Here is a 20,126-nt window from a genome sequence, read left to right on the forward strand (position 1 = left end):
ACCCATTTACGCAGATGGTGTTTGATGTAATTAAAGTACCTTTCCGGTATAAGTGATTTACATGATCTCATGGTCATAAGGACTAGGTAACTATGTATCGAAAGCTTATAGCAAATAACTTAATGACGAGATCTTATGCTACGCTTAATTGGGTGTGTCCATTACATCATTCATATAATGATATAACCTTGTTATTAATAACATCCAATGTTCATGATTATGAAACTAATCATCCATTAATCAACAAGCTAGTTTAAGAGGCATACTAGGGACTTCTTGTTGTCTACATATCACACATGTACTAATGTTTCGGTTAATACAGTTATAGCATGACATATAAACATTTATCATAAACATAGAGATATAAATAATAACCACTTTATTATTGCCTCTAGGGCATATCTCCTTCAATTGAACCCTGGCTGAAAAAGATATAAGCAGAGCTTTCGTTTGACATACGGCGCCCGTTTTACTGAAAGGTACGTAGGATGTTTATGAAACCTGAAAAATGGTGAAGTGATTGAAACAAACTCTTGTCATACTCTTGTCATAAAGAACAGATGGAAGTCCTAGGAAGGTTCTAGAGGTGCCCAAGAGTCCTTGGAACAAAAGGGCATCCATCATATGGCCAAGATTGCATCTCCACCTCTATATATTGAGAGAAAACCCTTTTTTGAGGCATTCATCCCTTGTGACGAAGATCCTCCTCCTTGGAAGAAGCCAAGGAGGGGGAAACCTCCTCCACACCAGCACCAAGTACAAGGAAGAAGACGGGGCAAGGGGCCGCTGCCCCCAAGGGCAGCCGCCGCCCATAGGGAGCCGCCGGCGCCGCCTCCTCTCCACGCCGGCGCCGCCACGGGGATCTTCCACACAATCTCCACCACCTATCCATCAACATCTATAGCACCTCTCCATCATCTCCCTACTGCAATCTCTTGGCAAACTCTGAGATTAGATAATTAGGTAAAAAAGATTCAGGGTTGGGCCTGCATATATCAGATGACATGGGAGAGTAGGAGAATACTAATAATTGTCATGGCGTCAGAGTCATTTCCAGATATAAAAGAGAGCATGAACCTGCGACACCCAAATCCTGCAGCAACAACGACGAACTGCCCCACCGGACGGCATCCGTATGTAGAACCCAATACTCAATCAAAAACGTAACACGTGGCCCCCAACCAGCATGGAAGCACCGCAACACTCCAAAAGCAAAAAAGAGGTGGTGATAGAACAAAGATGTCACAACTGTACAGATATAGGAACCTCTGAATACCATAGACTTACACAGTTAGAAAACCTCTCATAGTTAAGCGGGGGAGAATCAATCTTTGGGCTGCCACCAGGAAGTGCCTCCTATTTCGGCGAGCCATGTCTGGTGGATTCCACTGCATCTAAACCCTTCCTTAGACCAACATTGCCACCGTTGGTCCAACTCTGCAAGTTGTCACATCCTTCATCCGTTTCCAGCCATTTGGACTTGCTCATATATAATGTTAGTCGCTGAAATTTTACTCTCATCGAGTGAGAGGACGACACTAGGAGTTCGGGCAATTTTCTGGTTTATTTCTCACACAATGCCATGCCAACCTGAGGGGTTGGGGATACATATTTATAGGCTGCTAGCCATCCGAGCATCTTCTAGATGCTAGTCTAAAATGGTGTTGACTGGCAGTACTCGATGCCTCTAAAAGCAGTCAAGGATACTATCCCATCCTAATAACCAGTCCTTCACAAGGATCATGTGTGTGCTGCGGCCAGTCTTTCACAAGGACCATGTGCAACAGTATCTCCACAAAGACCATAGTAGGGAGACTTATCCAACATTCTCCCCTTAAGTCTTGTACGTCGTCTTGTGGGGAAGTTGAACCGTCTCGACGAACTTGATCCTCCCAAGAGGCTTGGTGATCAGGTCCGCCAGGTGATCCGTGGTGTTGATGTAGCTCACCTTGATGCTTCCTTCATCCAAGCAGCCTCAGTTGAGGATGTAGATGGTCGTCACCACCGCCTCTCCCCAGAAGACAACCGACATCCTTCTTTGCTTCAAAAGGGCCCGAGCCATCCCCACAACCGCCTGGTTGCGACGCTCGATAACGTCGTTCTGCTGCGGGCTGTACGACATAGAGTAATGGAGTTGGATGCCCTCATCAACGTAGAGCGACACGAACTCACCCACCGTAAATTTTCCACTGCTGTTAGTACGCAACATGCACAACTTGTGGATGCACTCCGCCTCCGCAGAAAACTGCGCGTGCCTGATGGCGTCTGCCTCCTCTCCCTTGCTGTCGAGGACCATCACCCACATGTGTAGCGGGTGGGGTCGTCGACGAGCAGCAAGAAGTAGCGTCATCATCCCGGTGTAGCCGGTGCCACCGGGCCGCACAATTCCCCGTGCACGAGCTCGAGCCTCTCCTTGGCTCGAAAGCTCGCCCGGACGTCGCAGAGCTGCTCCACGTGGTCAAGGCACATACCTCGCACCATCTCTGTGGCACTGAGCCGATTCAGGGCCTCGAAGTCAAATAACTCAAATACTATAAATTCTGAAAAAATTAAAAATAAATGTAAAACACAAAATAAAGGTCCTCCAGTGTAGCGCTCGATCACACTCAACACATGGAGACCTATAGTCACGGTTTGTGGACAACCACGACTAAAGAAAGAGATCTCTTGTCCCGATTTCGTAGTCCCGGTTGGATAACCGGGACTAGAGCCCATTGTCAACCACGACTAGAAGCTTTTTTTCTACTAGTGATTGCTAGCGAAGGGGGGAAACCCTAGATTCTTTCTTTTTTGGATCATTCCCTCTCTTTCTCCCGTATGTTCTTGGCATATTATTTCTGGAAAAAACGTGTCTCAAATTCTTACAATGAATGGCTTGATGATAATAGGTGCAGAGGAATTTAGTTGCACAACAGCACCCAAGAACAACAAACAAAATAAAAGACATATGTAGTGACATGTCCAATCTATATATGAAACTCCACAGCTCAAACTTTCAGCAAGTATTGTGTGGGTGCGGTAAGATTTGTGTGTATATGTGTTTTGAAAAATAATACTCACCTTGCTCAGTTTAGGAATTTCAGTTGCCTTTGTTTATTGGAGGTGTAAATTTATAGGTTGCATTTGTTTTCGATGTGTATAAATTTTGCTTGAGTTGTTACGAGTAAAGTGTGACTGTGTGTGGGACCAACTGGGTACCTTGGAAACCAGTAGAACGATACGGTTTCGCGAGAGTTCCAGGGAACAGAGCAACCGACACACTTACAACGAGGCCCCACATGCAGCCGCACAAGAGATCACTGGCGTGTCCTCACGGCGCAGCAAACTCCACAAGGCCACAAAGCCCCGGAACAGAACAACAAAGCGTCACGCAACACAGCGGGAGCAGCAGCAGCTGGCGCCGTACGTGCCTCTTCCCCACGACCCAAGCCACCTTCGCATCACTCCTCTTCTCCAGCAACAAACTCCAGCTAAGCTCTCACGCCACCCGCCGCGTAGTTCAGCAACGCCATGGCCATGTCTCGCGCCGCCGCGGCGATCAGGCAACGGCGGAGCGGGCCGCTCCTGCCGGCGTCGAGGTCCATGGCGTCGCTGTTCGGCCACGTGGAGCCCGCCGCCAAGGACCCCATCCTCGGCGTCACCGAGGCCTTCCTCGCCGACCCTTCGCCGGAGAAAGTGAACGTCGGCGTCGTACGTCTCTCTCTCTCTCTCTCTCCCGTATGGCCTGCTGTTTCTTGCCCTGTACCGGCTGCATGCTGATCGCAGGGGAACGATCTCTGGTTGAATTTCGCAGGGCGCGTACCGCGACGACAACGGGAAGCCCGTCGTGTTGGAGTGCGTGCGCGAGGCGGAGCGGCGCATCGCCGGGAGCACCAACATGTGAGATCTCGCTGTCCACCTTTGCTCTGTATTATCACCTCTACTTTTCCCCCCATTAAGGCATTAATGCGCTTGTGGGAGCAGTTTTCTTGGTCCTGATGAATCAATTGATGAATTGACGTAGCCACAAGCTTTATTCATGATGACATATTGACATTGCCCTGCACTACTGTGATAGCTCAATTCTACTTGTTTCTGGGACATTTTTCGCCACAAATATATCCAACCAGCGTGGCTACTTTATTGATAGGATCATGACACGCTTTGAGCTGAGCGATTCTAATCAGGCCAACATTTACGAAATCTCGCCAAAAGCCGGTTGTTCTGGTTACCACCGTGAAAACTTTATACTCGACTACAAAATATACCAATATTCATATAATTTGCTCAAACTTATTCATTCGTTTGACAAATCCCAATGGGTATTATGACCGGTATTTCCAAAAGCCGGTAATACCGGTGCCCACCGGTATATTTTTTGCAACCGAGAAATAAAACCTTGATTCTAATACACCGTTTGGAATTTTCAGTACATTTGTTTGGCAGCTTGACATTTTGCAGAGGATGATATTCAGAATTCCCAAGAATGAAAAACATGGGCTCACTTGGTTAGTTCTTCTCATATTTTCCTGGTGGAATTTGTAAAACAGGGAGTACCTTCCGATGGGAGGAAGCGCGAAGATGATCGATGAATCACTCAAGTTGGCTTATGGGGAGGATTCCGAGTTCATCAAGGACAAGAGGATTGCAGCCGTGCAGACTCTTTCAGGGACTGGTGCATGTCGCCTCTTTGCAGATTTTCAGAAACGGTTCTTGCCAGATTCACAGATATACATACCTACCCCTACATGGGCAAAGTAAGTTGGGATATATCTTATATGACTTGTGCACATTCCATGCATGCCATGTCACCAATTTTTCGGGTACATGTCCAATGGGTTACCAAAAAAAAATTCACCAAATTAAGTTTAGCGCACTTATTTAGCAAATGTTTCTCTTTAAGCATCCTTAAGACGGCGCCATTCAACAAACATCTATGAACTTCTGCAGTCATCACAATATTTGGAGGGACGCCCAGGTACCGCAAAGAACATTTGGCTACTACTATCCAGACACAAAAGGATTGGATTTTGCAGGCCTCATGAATGATATCAAGGTAATTTGCACAGGTTGTAAACTTATTTACAAGGATGCAGTGCAGTATTCTTAGCTATTTCTCTAACAATGGTACTCATATAATTGGCCTAGCTGAAATTTGGGCACAGAAAAACCTTCCATTTTTGTTGGGGACTGTCTTGTTGACAGTTCCTTGTCTATAACTAATTCAGAGCTATGTTTTTCTTTCAATTGCCAGAATGCTCCAGATGGTTCCTTCTTTTTGCTTCATGCATGTGCTCACAATCCCACTGGGGTGGATCCTTCTGAGGAGCAATGGAGAGAGATATCTCATCAATTCAAGGTGCAAATGGCGACAAATTGCAGAATAGCCACGTGCTATTCTAGTATTCTTATATTCTGTTTTTTCTGAAGCTGAACAGTAGTATTCTTATATTCTTTATGAGTGCATGCTGATGTATTTTTCTTTCATACTTTCAGTTGAAGAACCATTTCCCATTCTTTGACATGGCATACCAAGGATTTGCCAGTGGTGACCCTGAGAGAGATGCCAAGGCAATTCGGATCTTTCTTGAAGATGGGCATCAAATTGGATGCGCACAGTCCTATGCAAAAAACATGGGACTTTATGGCCAAAGAGCAGGATGCCTTAGGTACTAAATTTTCCATGATAATTATCCTATTTCTTCCAAACTACAATTAACTTATTTCTTCTCAACTGCCTACCTTTTCTTTTAATTTCTATTTTCTCCAGCTACATGTCAGTCTTTGTGGTCCGTATGGAAATCGGGTTGTTTACCTGTATTTGTCACTGTATTGATGATATGATGCCATGTATGTTTACTTTCTGAGCACTATGTATAGGCTTTTAGTGCTTTAAGTAGACTATGTTATTAAATGCTCTTGAAGAGTAAGTTTATCCTTGAAAGTCCAGTATTAGCCGTTGATTTCTCAAGTATCCCATTCGACTTAGTTTGAACATTCCCCCGTCCCATTCATTCGCTCAAACAAACTTTGTGACACTATAAGCTACAACTCATGTATTTCCTAAGCCCTGGCCTGGTCTGCTTTATTTTAACTGCATTTTCAGTATTCTCTGTGACGATGAGATGCAAGCAGTTGCCGTGAAGAGCCAACTGCAACAGATTGCCAGACCTATGTACAGTAACCCACCACTGCATGGCGCACTAATTGTTTCCACAATCCTTGGTGATCCAGCCCTGAAAACATTATGGCTGAAAGAGGTCAAGGTAATCTGCACGATTCTTCTTCCTAAGTCACGAGTCTATAGTACTTCCGAAGTAAAAGTATTATTGAATCGTTTGATAATATTAAACTGATGGATTCATTGTACTGTTTTAACTATTCTTTGTTGTCTCAGGGTATGGCTGATCGCATCATTGGAATGCGGAAAGCACTAAAGGAAAATCTTGAAAAGTTGGGTTCACCATTATCATGGGAACATATTACTAATCAGGTAAACCCCCATCGGCATCTTTTCCAGTGCTACCTCTGCTACAGATTATAGCATGTTTTAATAGGCTATTTTTTTAGTAATACCAAAACATCTTATAATTTGGAACAGAGGAAGTATCGTTTAGGCTGTGGCACTGGCATCTCACTGCCCACATGTAAATGCTAGTATATTGCACATTGCATGTAAGTGGCCCTCGTTAGAATGGAGTTTAGTTGCTGATTCATGAAAACAGTGTTACCTCTCTATATAAAGGGTAAATGGTTCCCACAAAAACTGGGATGTATGGCGTTGAATACATAGCACTAAATATTGCTACTGCCAAGGGCGCAATGTATTGTTGGTTTGACACAGCATATAACCTTTGGGGAAAAAATAAACTAGTCTTATGCTTCATAGCGGGAACATCACTGACCTTGCAACCTTCTAAGTTCTAAGGTGTTTTGGTACTGGAAAAATCTGTTGTTTGAACAACACTTGTATTACGAGTTTGCATCCTGCATCACAGTAATTCAGTTTTGAATTTACTTTGGGCTTTGTATGTGACACAATTTATTGTCAATTATGATTTGATGTGAATTTTGGTATGCCATTTCGTTGGCGGTGGTTAATAACTGTAAGGAATGCTTTACTTTGGTGAACAGATTGGCATGTTCTGCTACAGTGGGATGACACCTGAACAAGTTGATCGTTTAACAAAAGAATTCCACATATACATGACTCGTAATGGCAGGATAAGGTATGGAGTTATCTAAGAAAATTTGTAATTCTGATTTCGGGAAGTAGATCTCTGCATCTGATGAATGACGTGTGCCTAATTGTATTGGTGTTTCTTCTTCAGCATGGCTGGTGTAACAACAGGAAATGTCGCCTACTTGGCAAACGCTATTCATGAGGTCACCAAGCCAAATTAAGATCTCTTTGTCCTGTCATCTTGGGAAATAAGAGGAACCTTTCAGCCTCATGTATCAAGTGGCTTGTTGTTTAAACCTTTTCTGACCACGACATGATGAGATAGAAAAATGAGTATGTTCAAATATAGCTATTTTTTCTGAAACAACGTCCCATATTGTTGTGATTTATTGGTGTACGAATATTATTGATTTCTTTTAGCAGATGCACAGGCAGGACTACTTCATTTATAAGAATTAGACTGATCATATATTGCAGTTGCAGAGAATGTCCTAACACAGCAATGTCCCTTTTTCAAAATTAAATTAGGAGTATTTTGAGTTTAGGTGTGCGATGCATCTTATCATAGCTGACAAATGGTCGCTACTAGACTGAGAATGGGAGCACTATTACTGACATGTTCAAGAGACAATATAGAAGTCAACACAATTAAATTTGAAAAACCCTGGACATATTATTGATAATGGTCTTTTTGAAGTGGTAGGTCCTCCTCCAGACCCATGAGAAAGCAGAACTGAAGTTTACAATTTGCAATGCCAAAAACTGAAACCTTGTTTGGCCTGGCTGCTCAAATGCCAAGCTAGCTAGAGAAGGCCAACAGTAAGCTATAAACGTAGAATTATGAGGGCATGGAGTTTTGGCTCCCGGGTGCATCTAATCTTGTTATCTGTACCGTTATGAAGTGCTTGGAGATTGATATACCAGAGACAAAAGTCTGACATGCAAGCAGCAGTAAAACATGAATACGCCGGTGGCCCCGTGTATGCTGGTACCCTTGGCTCACGGGAAAGTAACCGGCGGATGATGGCGAGTTTGCTGAGATTGACGGACGTGTCGTGCTGACGAGCTGGACCTGAGGAACATGTCGAGGTGGGGTACCTGGACCATGACGAATGAAAACGAGATTGGTATCGCCATGACGGTGCCACAGAACTGTAGAAGCTCCTCGGCTGTTCCCCATGTTCTGGATTCCGGCGATTCAGCTGGCGGCTAGGCAAGGAAAGCGGCGAGGGTGCACGCCACTAGGCGAGATACCGGTGACGGCTATGGACTCCCCCCCCTCCCCCCGCCCCGTGCTAAAACCAGTGAGCAGGTTAGTGGATGCGATTTTTCCCGATTCGAAACTATGGAGTTTAATTTTGTCTCGGATTATGACCAGGAGAATTCCTGTCTGTCATTGAAGTGTGGCAATCTATGGGGGCGCAGCTGATGGATCCGCGAATGCTGAGGGTGGTCAGGTGGAGACGGTGTGTACAGCCATGTCGGGTCGATTGAGCTGGATCCCTTTGTGGCAGGCATCGTCGATGCAGTAGCAGGTGCTGGCGAGGTAGAAGGTGACGGGCAGGCTGATTCCGCGCAGTGCACCGTAAATATGAATCAAACATCGAAGGGCTGGACCAAGAGGTAAATATTCCTGCCCAAAAGATGCGGTAAATATTTACAATGTGACAGTGGCGAAAATGTCTGCTAGACTTATCTTCTACCGAGTGGATTAAAATGCAGTAGTTCAGTAATCTGATTCCAGAATTTGTTAGTTTGATATTAGGAACACATGAAAAAAGGAAAACAAAATGTGGCAGTCCTAGCAAGTTATTAGTGAAAACCTGGATGGTGCATTGTAGTCAAAATTTGTTTGTCAAATGATGCAGTCCTGTCTAGTTCGTGAAAAAAAGGGTTCGTGCTTTGTAGTTCAAAAATGGGCTACCGGAGGGTTGGACTGCTTGATAGGAATCTATCGAATAATGAAGGACTGAGTAAATATAAAAATGTTCAGTTATTGCTTAATCTGGTTGCAGAAAACGTCAGGGTGAATTAGGACTGGTTCACACAAACATGAGGTTATGAATTTGAAGTCCTGGCTAGTTGGTGGGAAAAAGGATCATAGTTTGTGGTCACTGCAAGTGAAATGCTGAAAGAATTATTGTCGTCCTTCCCTTTGTTAATTAATTTGCCATAACTAAAATTGTGCTTTAAATTTGCCATAATTAAGTTGTCGACAAATTATGAGAACTCACATTGTTCTTGTCACATTGTAAACTTAAACTGAGGCTATGTTACCGTACATGATAAGTGTCTGTTGGGGTATTACTTTAGCTATCACTGCTTGTTTCTCTTACATGTTTATTCATATGAAATTTAGTTTCCGAGGTTTCATGTTGATGTGGAGTCGCAGATTTTAGATTTATGTATGCAGTTCACCAACAAATATAACCTCTGCATACATAAATCTAAAATCTGCGACTTGACATACTATGCAGTTATTTTGCTGTTTCAGGGAAGGTTCCGTATGTAAAAAAATCACCCAATGTTATCGATCATTCTTCATTAGAAGTTTCCTTTTCCCTCACTCTTATCCATTCTTACAGCTTACTACACACTAGCTAAAAACTACTTTGGTTCATAACTGTCTAATGATAACCTTATCTGTACTTGCAGATGTTTACCTTCACGCAAACTGTCTCACGGTTCTAGCAAACATGGGCCTTCATGCCCATAGGCTGAGCGCGTATGCATCTCAAAGGCTGGTTAGCCTCTTCGACATGCTTTCTCGCAAGTATGTTATCTCAATCGCTATTCGGTTCTTACTTTTTGCACGTAAAGCAAACTTGTCCTTTTGCTTGTATGTACCATCTAACAGGTATGCCAAATTAGCTGAGTTAAAAAATTAAAAGGCTCTCAAAGTTATATCTGATCAAATTGAAAACAGGCATCGTCTCAGATGATATGGTACTCTACAGTTATCTTACATCGTCATAGCACCATTGTTTATGAGCGGTTTACTTTTGTAGTCAACATAGCTTCACATATACACTGACTTCTTGATAATCGTTCTGTAAATCATGAATGCAATCCTCACATATGCATTTCCCAGAAATCCCAAGGTATGTTAGTTCCCAATGCAGTTTACTGTATAGGCAGAACCAAAACTGCTTCTAACATGTTCATGATCAGGGTTGTGTATGCCATATTGCACCACCAAGAGGTTTTTGAGCCCTTTAAGAACCATCCTAATTGCTTGAGAATATTTACATGGTATGTCTTATTGTACAACACTTCATAATCTTCTGTTCTCCAGATTCTGACCATATTCCATCTTCCTGACTCTGTCTGTTAGGTTCTTCAATGGTCGAATAGACATGCAACAATTAGATGGGGAATGGTCTGTGGACAAGGTTCTTGAGCTCATTAACAAACATTGCCGTTCATGGCGTGGAGAAGAAATAAAGGTGAGAAACATATTGTGACATTGTTGGAATTTTCCATAATCAACTTATGGTAAATTATCTCTACACCTAAAAGTTCTTCTGGTATTTTGTCATTCGGTGCCATAACAATACATCATTACACGATTTCTAGATGTTTACACAATCATGATTTACATATGACAATATGAGCAAGAAAGTCACCCGGGGGAATTCTTCACTTTCCATATGCTTGGCGGCTTATCCTATCACGAGGGAATAGGCTTATCCTATCACGAGGGTAAATATTTCCTGTTTGTGTAAGCTGATTTTCACATAAGTTGCTTATTATCAATACTTTGTGTACAGTACTATGCATTCTAATGTCAAAACACATATCTGTTCCTGTACTTGCTAGCTGCCTTATGGCATCCGTGTTATTCTTGCAAATCTCCAGCATGATCCCACTGATTTGGAATGCTTTCTCCCAGTGTGGTCTGTATTTTACCCTTGTGTGATCTACATGCACATGAGAGCAGAGGTCTGACTTGTTTGTGAGCATCCCACCCTTATTTCCAGTTTGGCCAGTCAAAGTTTAGTTACTCCATGATTATGCATCACTGATTGTAAGGATGGTCATATAATTATTTTCTCCGGTGCTGCAAGAATCTGATTCAGAGTTCCGATATGATTGAGTTCAGCATTTGACTCGGTGTTTCTCTGAACTTTAGGCTGTCAGGCTCCTGGTGACGTTGACCATAAATCGGCATCGATGTGAATATGGGGAGACGGAGAAGTGGTTGGGGATGTGCGCCTGCTCACCCTGTGCTTGAAGAAGATGTCAAGGAGGTGTAAGGATGCTTGGAGTTAGCCAGAATTTTCTGTTTCGTCGGCGGCCGAAGGGTACAAAGTCAAGCTCGCATTCGTCGATCTGCTGCTTCCCGCACAATCTAGAGGGTGGTGAGGTGGAGGGCAGCGCTAGGATCGGCCGGCGAAGGAGCTCGGGCGCTCCGGCGGCGTGGTTGACGAGGAAGAGGTGACGGAGGACGAGCTCCTATCGGGGATGGAAACGGGAATGTGGCGACAAGGCCAGGGTGGGAACGGGAGCCGCACGGCCTTGCTCCCCCATGCCGGTACTAGTCCTCCGCCGGCGAGGCCTTGCTCGTGCCCTCAATAGTCGAGCGGAGTGGCCACGCAGCAGTAGGAGGGAGCTCCGCGCGGAGCAGGGCGTACCCCGCGGGAGACTTCCGACTGGGCCGACCCACGCGGGATCCCTCCGACGGTGAGCGGAGGGGCAACGGCGCAGGCGGACCACAAGGGATCGGCGGAGGGAGGACGGAGAAGATTTTAGAGTTTGCAAGCATAATTTGAACGGTTTTGAATGTGTAAAGGAGTTTTTCTTTGTGCAAAATCATAATTGTACCGTGGTTGCTACAGGTCTAGCCGGTGGGAGTTACCGCTTAGCACTGGGACTGCTAAGATGTACTACTCGGCCAAAGAACACATGCAGTCCAAGACAGAAGCGTTAGTCCAGGTCGTTGTCCAACCATTTGTACCGGCAATCGGGAGCACTTAATGTTGTGGCTAGTGGGACATGGAACACTGTTCAATAATGTGAATACTGAGGTCAATACCTGACAATGTACGCACATGGGCTTACATCTGGCGGGGACTGGTTGGTCCAAGATCCAGGAGCATATAGACCCTGGCGGGGACTGGTTGGTCCAAGATCCAGGAGCATATAGACCCGGGAGTCAAAATGCATTTCCGAGAATTATGACGCCTAAAGCGCCAAATAGGGGCCTGAGACCCTGACGTTTGTTTATCATGGGCCGCATCTGACATGGCCCATTAATATTTTTTTTCAATTCAAAAATATATATTAATTTTTAGAATAGAAAATCTTAAATTTGGAGAAATATATCTTATATTACAAATTAAACTATTCACACAAGGTTAAAATTATTATTCAAAACCTTTAAAATAAATATTCATACAATTCAAAAATTGTTTGTGCAATTATGAATAACCGCTCCTGACTTTTCAAAAATGTTCATATGAGAGAACAATATTTTCTCAAATCACAATAACTGTTCACGGGGTTAAAAATGTTCACTTATAACACGGTAAAAGTACTCTTGTGATTTAAAACAAAACAACAAGAAAACGTGAGCAGAGATGAAAATATAAAAGGAAGACCAAAACATAATAAAGAAAATAAGAAAATAAAGGAGGAAAACAAGAAAAAATTAACAAAATAAAGAGAAGCTTATATAGGAACTAGGTAAAACATAGTATTGTTGTGGGCATCCTCGCTGTAACAGACGGCATTATATAGGAACTAGGTGAAACATAGTATGATTTAACTTTCCCTCTTATAGATCTAGTCGACATGCATATTCTTGTCTAAGCCTCAACATCAATTCTGATGTCCAATTTTTTTAGATGAAATTCTGATGTCCAATCAGTCATCGCGTATACGACAAGGCCATCCATAATCCAGAGCACACTATTATTTTGTGGAATCCTGCTTGACTAAATAGCACAAAATAGGGCATCATTTATACAACTGATGTGGTGTAATTACCTGATGGAGCGGGGGAGGTGGTCTTTGATCGCGTGCGCACTCCCTTTAGGGCACTCATGGGTGTCCGCTTTGCGCTTCCGAGCCATGGTTGCCGACGATGCCGATCCTAATGCAACATGAGCGCCCCCTATCTGGCATACCAGACATCGCGTCCACGAGAAGGAGGACACCGGGGACTGAACTCCTTCTCTGTTCGGTAAATGGGCGCTGGGCATTGCGACCTGGATCAAGCACAACACAGAAAAAACATGATTTTTGCCCATGTTTAGAGCGTAAGATGCGAAACCTCTACATCACGCATGTCTGATTTTGTTTAGCTTGAACAACATACACAAGGAGCTGAGACTCCCCCTTCCTTCGCCTCTGATATAGCTTTATTTTTCTTTTTTTCCCATGCCTCAAAACTCTACTATGCGTTGGATCCTCCTTTTATACATATCTCAAGGGGACTCCGGGGACACCACAGAAGTGGCATGCATACTAGAAAAATGGCGGATGGATACGTCTCAGGGCCGAGCCAATTCTCAACGGGAGAAAAGTTTCATAGCACTTTGATGGTATGTCAAGGCCTTGTCCCATCATCGAGAGGTTGCGCGCAGAGCGGCAGGGAGCACAACGCGGGTTGCGTCACACCAGGGCCATCCGTCCTCTCGAGGGAAGAAACTGTAACATCCCAAAATTTTATGAATGTTGGTATGTTAAATTAATTAAAATAATTTGATTGATTTGCTAGTGGTTGTTGAAATTTCTCAAGAAATTAAAACTTTTGATGACTCAGTAAACTTTTCTCAACCATGCTCAAAATATTACACATGAGTGGATTAATATGACTATCCAAATTATATATTTTGGTTGAGGAAAATTTATACAAATCCAACTTGTATTTATTTGATTTGTTTCCAATATTAGTTGCAATGTTTTTATAAAAAGAGAGAAGATAATATGACTTCTTCATTTTATATGGATTTTAAAATGGTTCTTTTATGTTCTATAATTTAACTTCACTTTGATTTTCATAAATAAAATTGGTTGAATTGATTTGGGACATTATATAAAGAAGCCCAAAACCTATTTTTGTAAAACGACATAAGTAGCCATATCGGGTAAAATGCATAAATTTATTTTTGTATGTTTATATTGGACAAGAAATATGTTCCCAAGTGTCTTAAATGACTAATTTGTTTGACCCAGTTTCGATTTATAAAACTTTGTATATGAAGGAAATATACAACGATAAATAAATAAATAAGAGAAGTTTGTTTTTTTTCTCTCTTCTACCTTGTTCTATCCCACCGACAGCCGGGCCCCACTATCATCTCCTACCTTTGGTCGTTCCATGAGCTGAGACGGGAATAAACTGAAAGAAATGGAAATCACGGCGACGCGCGAGCACACCGGCCGTCGCCGCTCAATCCGCCCCGGCCGCTAGCACCCGCAGCCTATAAAAGGAGCCGCGAGTTCCCTTAGACCTGCACCACATTTCCCCACACCGCCGCCTCGAATCGAGCTTCCCGGAGCGGGAATTTCGCCACGCCGCTGCTACCGTCGTCCCAGATTCCGGTCATGAATTCTACACAGGCCAAGGTTGGCAGGGCCTCCTCTTCGTCTCAGTATTGCTTTCTCACTGTGGCGCATCCTGATCTTGACCTCTTATTTTCTCCCCAAGTTTCCCGTACCCTTGCGTCTGTTCGTGACCAGTGCGACCACCGGCGACCACGAGCCGCAGTCGAGTCGGCACCAGCGAGCACGACCAGCCTATTTACAGACCGGAGACCATGCCATCTGCCTCGACTCGTCGTCCTCCACGCCGTCCACTCTTCGCCCGAGCTCCGCAACCCTTGCAGCGTCAACTTCATCCACAACCGAAGGCGCACCACCACATCGCCGACGACATACAGTAAGAGCTCCGGTGTAATTTGTTTGTCCGTTTGCGTGCGCCGTGACCGGAAATGCGTCTGGACCCTCCTCCAGCGGACGAGGCAAAGTGATTGAGCTGTCCGTGGCTCAAATATGCGCCAGATTTGCGTCTCCGCGGATGCTAGTCGCGCCGAGTGTCCGCCGAAAAAGGCGTATGACCCACGTGTCAGTGGCAGCCATGCCCCCGCGCGAAAAATCAAAGTAGACCGGCGCGAGCACTCCAGAAACGATGGACGTCATTGCGGACAGCCACCACCATGGATGCCGAGCAAACCGTCGCAGCCGCCGCCGCCCCACACTCCCCCGTAGCCACGACCATAGCCAGCATGGAGGCTACAGCTCCGGCGGAAGCAAAGCGAGCCGCCATCGGTGGCCGTGACGCAAAGCCGAAGGCGGCAAATAAGGTGCTTGATACGTCCCAAACATATCTATAATTTTTGATGCTCCATGCTTGTTTTGTTACAATTCTAATATGTTTTATGTGCATTTTTCCACACTTTTTAGTATTTTCTGGGACTAACCTATTAACGCACTGCCGCAGTGTCAGTTCATGTTTTCTGCTGTTTTTGTGTTTCAGAAAAGTTGTACATGAAAGTTTCTCGGAATTGGACGAAAAGCCCAGAGTTTTATTTTTCCTAGACGAAGACGGAGCTAGAAGGACAGGCGCAGGAGAGATGCACGTGGCAGTACATAGGGCAGGTGCGGCCCCACCCTTGGCCGCGCCTGGCCCGTGTACTGGCGCCTCGTCGCCTCGTTTGCTCCGCCCTTCTGCTTATTCCTCGTATCGGGAAAATCCCAGGGACCAGAGCCTCCATGCACGAAAAGTTCCGCCGCCGCCGTCAACCGAAACCGTAGTTCGAGAGGGTTCTGCAGTCCATCCGGCACCCCGCCGGAGAGGGAAATCACCACCGGAAGCCTCTACATCGCCATGTCTTCATCCGAGGTGATGCGTGAGTAGTCCTCCACGGGACCATGTGTCCATAGCAGTAGCTAGATGACTGTCCTCTCCTTGTTGTGCTTCATGTACAGATCTTGTGAGCTGCCTAACATGATCAAGATCATCTATTTGTAATTGCTACATGTTGGTTTGATGTGGATCCGATTTATAGAGAGATTGCTTTGGTTGAGATTATGTATTATGTTATTATGATCTTGCATGCTCTCCGTTTCTAGTAGATGCTCTGGCCAAGTAGATGCTAGCGACTCCAAGAGGAAGTATTTATGCTCGATAGTGGGTTCATGCCTCTATTTAACCATGGGAAGTGATCTTGTTCTCTACGGTTGTAGATGTGTTGTTGCTACTAGGGAGAAAACAGCGGTGTTCTATTCAAGGGTAGTTTCATCGTTCACTTTACACACATTGTTTAAAGTGATAGTCTGTTGCTTGCAACTTAATACTGGAGGGTGTCGCGGATGCAATCCTGAAGGTGGATTATTAGTCATAGATGCAGTTGGATTACGGTCTATGTATATTGTTGTAATGCCCGCATACTTTCATAGCATGTATTCTGCACCAACCATTACCGTAGAATCTCTGTTTGTCAACTGCCCATCTGTAATTTGTTTACCCAGCATATTTATTTTATTGGGAAGGCGCCTCTAGTGAACTGTGGACCCCGGGTCGTCACAGAAACGCTAGGAGTTCACACTCCCGGGAAGGGGCTTGCCCGAGGTTGGCGCACCCGCCTTGGTCAGGGGCTGCGCGAGAAACCTCCTCCCGGCGGGTGCTCCCACGAACTACCGTCAGGGGCAAGCCGGCTTCGACGGTCTTCGTGCTTTTGGACTCCATGGATTGGCAAGGGAAAGCTTCTATTTCCTGGGTGAATTATTTATATTCGGTGAAGGGACTCTTGGATGGTTTTCAGATGCCACGAGTTGCATGAATGTGATGCAAGTATCAGCATCGGCTGCTTACGCTTTCAACATGCATCCTCCTACTAGCGTTCACTTTGGTGACTATCCGGATGTCTATCTAATCAAGAGGCCGGCCCAGATGCAAGCCATGACACGGCCTGGCGCTGCAGTTGACCCTGAGTGCACGATCTGTTCCAGGCTTCGAAGATTGTCACCATCTGTGATGGGCGACATGCTGAATTCTGGGACACCCACTGGATTAATGGGCGCCGGCCTTCAGAACTCTGGCTTGTGCTCTGGAGCCATTCCACTCGTTGATATCTTACTATGTGTGCGGCCAGCACTCGCAACTTCTGGCTCCGGTATGTCAAAGGCTAACCCACCTGTGACGGTTCTCTGCAACCTCAGCGAGCTTTGGCAGCACACTCAGCGCCTCATGCTGGTCCACGACGAGGGCGACCGCGATTTCCTCACCTGGTGTGGTGGTGCATCCAGCATAACCCTTTGCTGCCTATTGTGCTCCTAATGCCCTAGGAGCTCCTTGCATTACTCTCCCAATCTGATGCGAAGGTTTGCAAGGCAGCCACAGTACTCACTGTTTGGATGATCTGTAAGGAGCGTAATGGCCGCTTCTTTGAACCATGCTGCACCTCTGTTTGGCAGGTTTTCGAGCGCCTGGTGGATGAGGCAAAAAAAAAAAAAGGTGAGATGCGGGCCTTCTTGCCAATGTGATTAGAGACCCAAATTAGATGCTATTATATTCAGCTTGATCAATGTTTAATTCTTGAATTTTGGGCTAGATCTTTTCACTGCCCCTCTTAACCTTGTAAATAACATTTTGTTGTTTGTTTGCTCATTCAATGAAACACAGCTAAAGCTGCTTTTTTGAAAGAAACAAATTCAAGAAATCACATAAAACAAGAAATTGGATCGCAGAGGGCCGGCTAGAAGGCGCCCCAAGGGGCGCCCCAACTACTAGTTTAGATACTACACGTGCGTAACTGCGTATAACTAGCAAGCGTGCAGTACTGCTCTGCAGCAGTCCGCGGCATGGGGCGTGTCCAGGATCATTATCGAAAGTGATGCACAAAATCTTGTGCGTGGTACCCAATCAGCAGACCTAGAAGTGACGCCAGAGGGAGTGATTTATTGAGATATTCGATCCTACTCCCTCCATACCGGTTTACAGGGTAATTACACACTTTAAGAAGCAAGTTTGACTATAAATTTAGTTAACAAAATATAAGATATGTGTAGCAAAAATTATATCATTGGGTTCGTATTTAAAAAACGTTCCAATAATATAATTTTTATGATATACGTCTTATATTTTGTTGATCAAATTTGTAGTCAACTTTTTTTTTCTCGAAATGCGTAATAGCCCTGTAAACCGGTATTGGGGAGTATGTCAACTTAAACTTTTTGTCAGTTTTATCGTCCGAGAGTATGTAACAAGGTTGCTCACGCGCTTGCTTCATTGTGTGTAAGAGCATATCCAGCAGTCTCAGGGCTTCAGGACCCCTTTTTTTATTCGGATGGACGAAAACGCTCCAGTCGCGTTCTCGGATCCTCGTTTTCGTCCGATTTGGGCTTTCATTCATCCAGGGAGCCCAGGTCATCCCCCCCCCCCTCCCGGGGAGCGCTCGGGGAGTCCGGACGAAACGAGAGCGCGGGAAACACCGAGAAAACTTCCCGCGCGGCTGGTGGCCCTGACTTGTCGGCGAGAAAGGCCGATCGTCGTCCTCATCGCAACACCGAGAAACAATGCCGCCGGCCGCCGCCGCTGGTGGAGCGGGCCTGGCCGCACCCTCGAGAACGTGCTCGTGCACATCGAGGGTGCCAACTCCTCCGTTCTGGGGATGCCGCCACCGGTGGCGCCTACCGTGTCGCACTGATACGGTAGCTCGTGGACGCTGCGGCGGATGGCGCCGTCCTCCTCGTCGTCTGGGTCGAGATCGGTGTTGAGGTCCGGCGGGTCCGCTCCTCCACCAGCGATGCCGCGTGTCGGCAAGGAGCCGGCCTCTCCACCGCCGACCAGAGGGCGCAGCAGCGGCGCCCTCGTCATCCGCGACCAGGGGGCACCGCTCGTCGTCTCCCTCGCGCGGCCGCAAGAGGAAGACCTCGAAGAAGGACGCCGCAGCGGCCGCCGCCGCGTCCCAGCTCACCGACGAGGAGGCCAAGCGGGCCGAGGACACCGCGGTGGCCGAGGCGATCGCTAGGTCGCTGAACGACCTCGTCCCCGCCGACAACGTCCTCCCCATGGACGCCGCGCTCGACTGGTCCAGGCGGGACTGGGAGCGGCAGGAGGCGGAGCAGCAGAGGCGTCTGCTGGACCTGGTGGCTGTGCGGCGCTGCGCCATCCGCGCCGCACCCATCATCGCGCCCGTGCCCGTGCCGCTCATCAAGCTCGAGGAGAGCAGCGACGACGAGCTCTATCGGCCGACGCCGCCACGCGCCGGCGACCCTGGCCAGGGTTCTAGCCGTTGGTACGAGGCGCCGCCGCCCGAGGATGCCGGCAACTCCAGCGACAATGACGACGGCAACTACACGGCGTTCTACCGCTATTTCGGCATGTAGATCGCCGTGTTCTAGATTTAGTTTTCGTTTCCCTGTGGCTGAATTCAAATATATTACGAATTCAGTCTATATATGTACGAAACTCGCCTATATATGTTTGAATGTATTTCGTCTGGTTATGTTTAAATTTATCTATATTTGTTCAAAATTTTCATCTATTTTAGGCTCGCCGCTGGGAAAATAAAACTTTCTAGGCTAAACTTTATATCCATCCCACTACTAGGAAAAGGCTTATTGCCGGCGCACCAAAATGGGCTATTGCCGGCGCACCAAGAGCCCACCGGTGCGAACGCGCCGGTGATAATAGCTTATTGCCGGCGCACCAGTCGGTGCGCCGCGCAGTATCTCGCGTTATCCCGGCGCACCTGTCTAGTTCGCCGGCGGTAAGTTATACAAGAAAACAAAAAAATTCAAATCTAGATCCAGATCTAGATCTAGATCTAGCTAGTCAACCGTGGTTGTCGTCTATGCGCCGATGTAGGAGGTGCATGAGGTGCATGAGGATGCTTTGGAAGCTCCCAAGATTGGCGGGCCGGTGTAGGATGAGGAGGAGTAGGCCAGAGGAGGAGGAGTAGGCCGGAGGTGGAGGAGCCCGGAGGAGGTGGAGGATGCCGGAGGATGCCGGAGG

At 46.1% G+C, this 20,126-nt stretch overlaps 2 protein-coding genes across 3 annotated transcripts; both read left to right on the top strand.

Moving 5' to 3' along the window:
• The first annotated feature begins 3,352 nt into the window (after positions 1-3,352).
• Positions 3,353-7,649, top strand: LOC124693416 (aspartate aminotransferase, mitochondrial-like). Its single transcript, XM_047226894.1, has 10 exons — positions 3,353-3,690; positions 3,794-3,879; positions 4,530-4,736; positions 4,930-5,035; positions 5,234-5,338; positions 5,476-5,648; positions 6,086-6,245; positions 6,377-6,472; positions 7,114-7,208; positions 7,311-7,649. The coding sequence occupies exons 1-10, from the start codon at positions 3,511-3,513 to the stop codon at positions 7,381-7,383; spliced, it is 1,281 nt and encodes a 426-aa protein (XP_047082850.1). The 5' UTR covers positions 3,353-3,510; the 3' UTR covers positions 7,384-7,649.
• Positions 7,650-8,568: 919 nt separating this feature from the next.
• Positions 8,569-11,586, top strand: LOC124683623. 2 transcript variants are annotated; one of them, XR_006996758.1, is made up of 5 exons: positions 8,569-8,785; positions 9,818-10,414; positions 10,497-10,608; positions 10,739-10,864; positions 11,295-11,586. XR_006996758.1 is itself a non-coding variant. In XM_047218105.1 (5 exons), the coding sequence occupies exons 2-5, from the start codon at positions 10,226-10,228 to the stop codon at positions 11,394-11,396; spliced, it is 333 nt and encodes a 110-aa protein (XP_047074061.1). In that variant the 5' UTR covers positions 8,569-8,785; positions 9,818-10,225; the 3' UTR covers positions 11,397-11,586. The 2 variants fall into 2 exon arrangements, 1 of the variants encoding a protein (XP_047074061.1); XM_047218105.1 differs by lacking the exon at positions 10,739-10,864 and having other exon boundaries at positions 9,818-10,263; positions 10,334-10,414.
• The last annotated feature ends 8,540 nt before the right edge of the window (positions 11,587-20,126 follow it).

Source organism: Lolium rigidum, chromosome 1 (genome assembly GCF_022539505.1).
Source record: "Lolium rigidum isolate FL_2022 chromosome 1, APGP_CSIRO_Lrig_0.1, whole genome shotgun sequence".
In the NCBI taxonomy this organism is placed as follows: Eukaryota; Viridiplantae; Streptophyta; class Magnoliopsida; order Poales; family Poaceae; genus Lolium; species Lolium rigidum.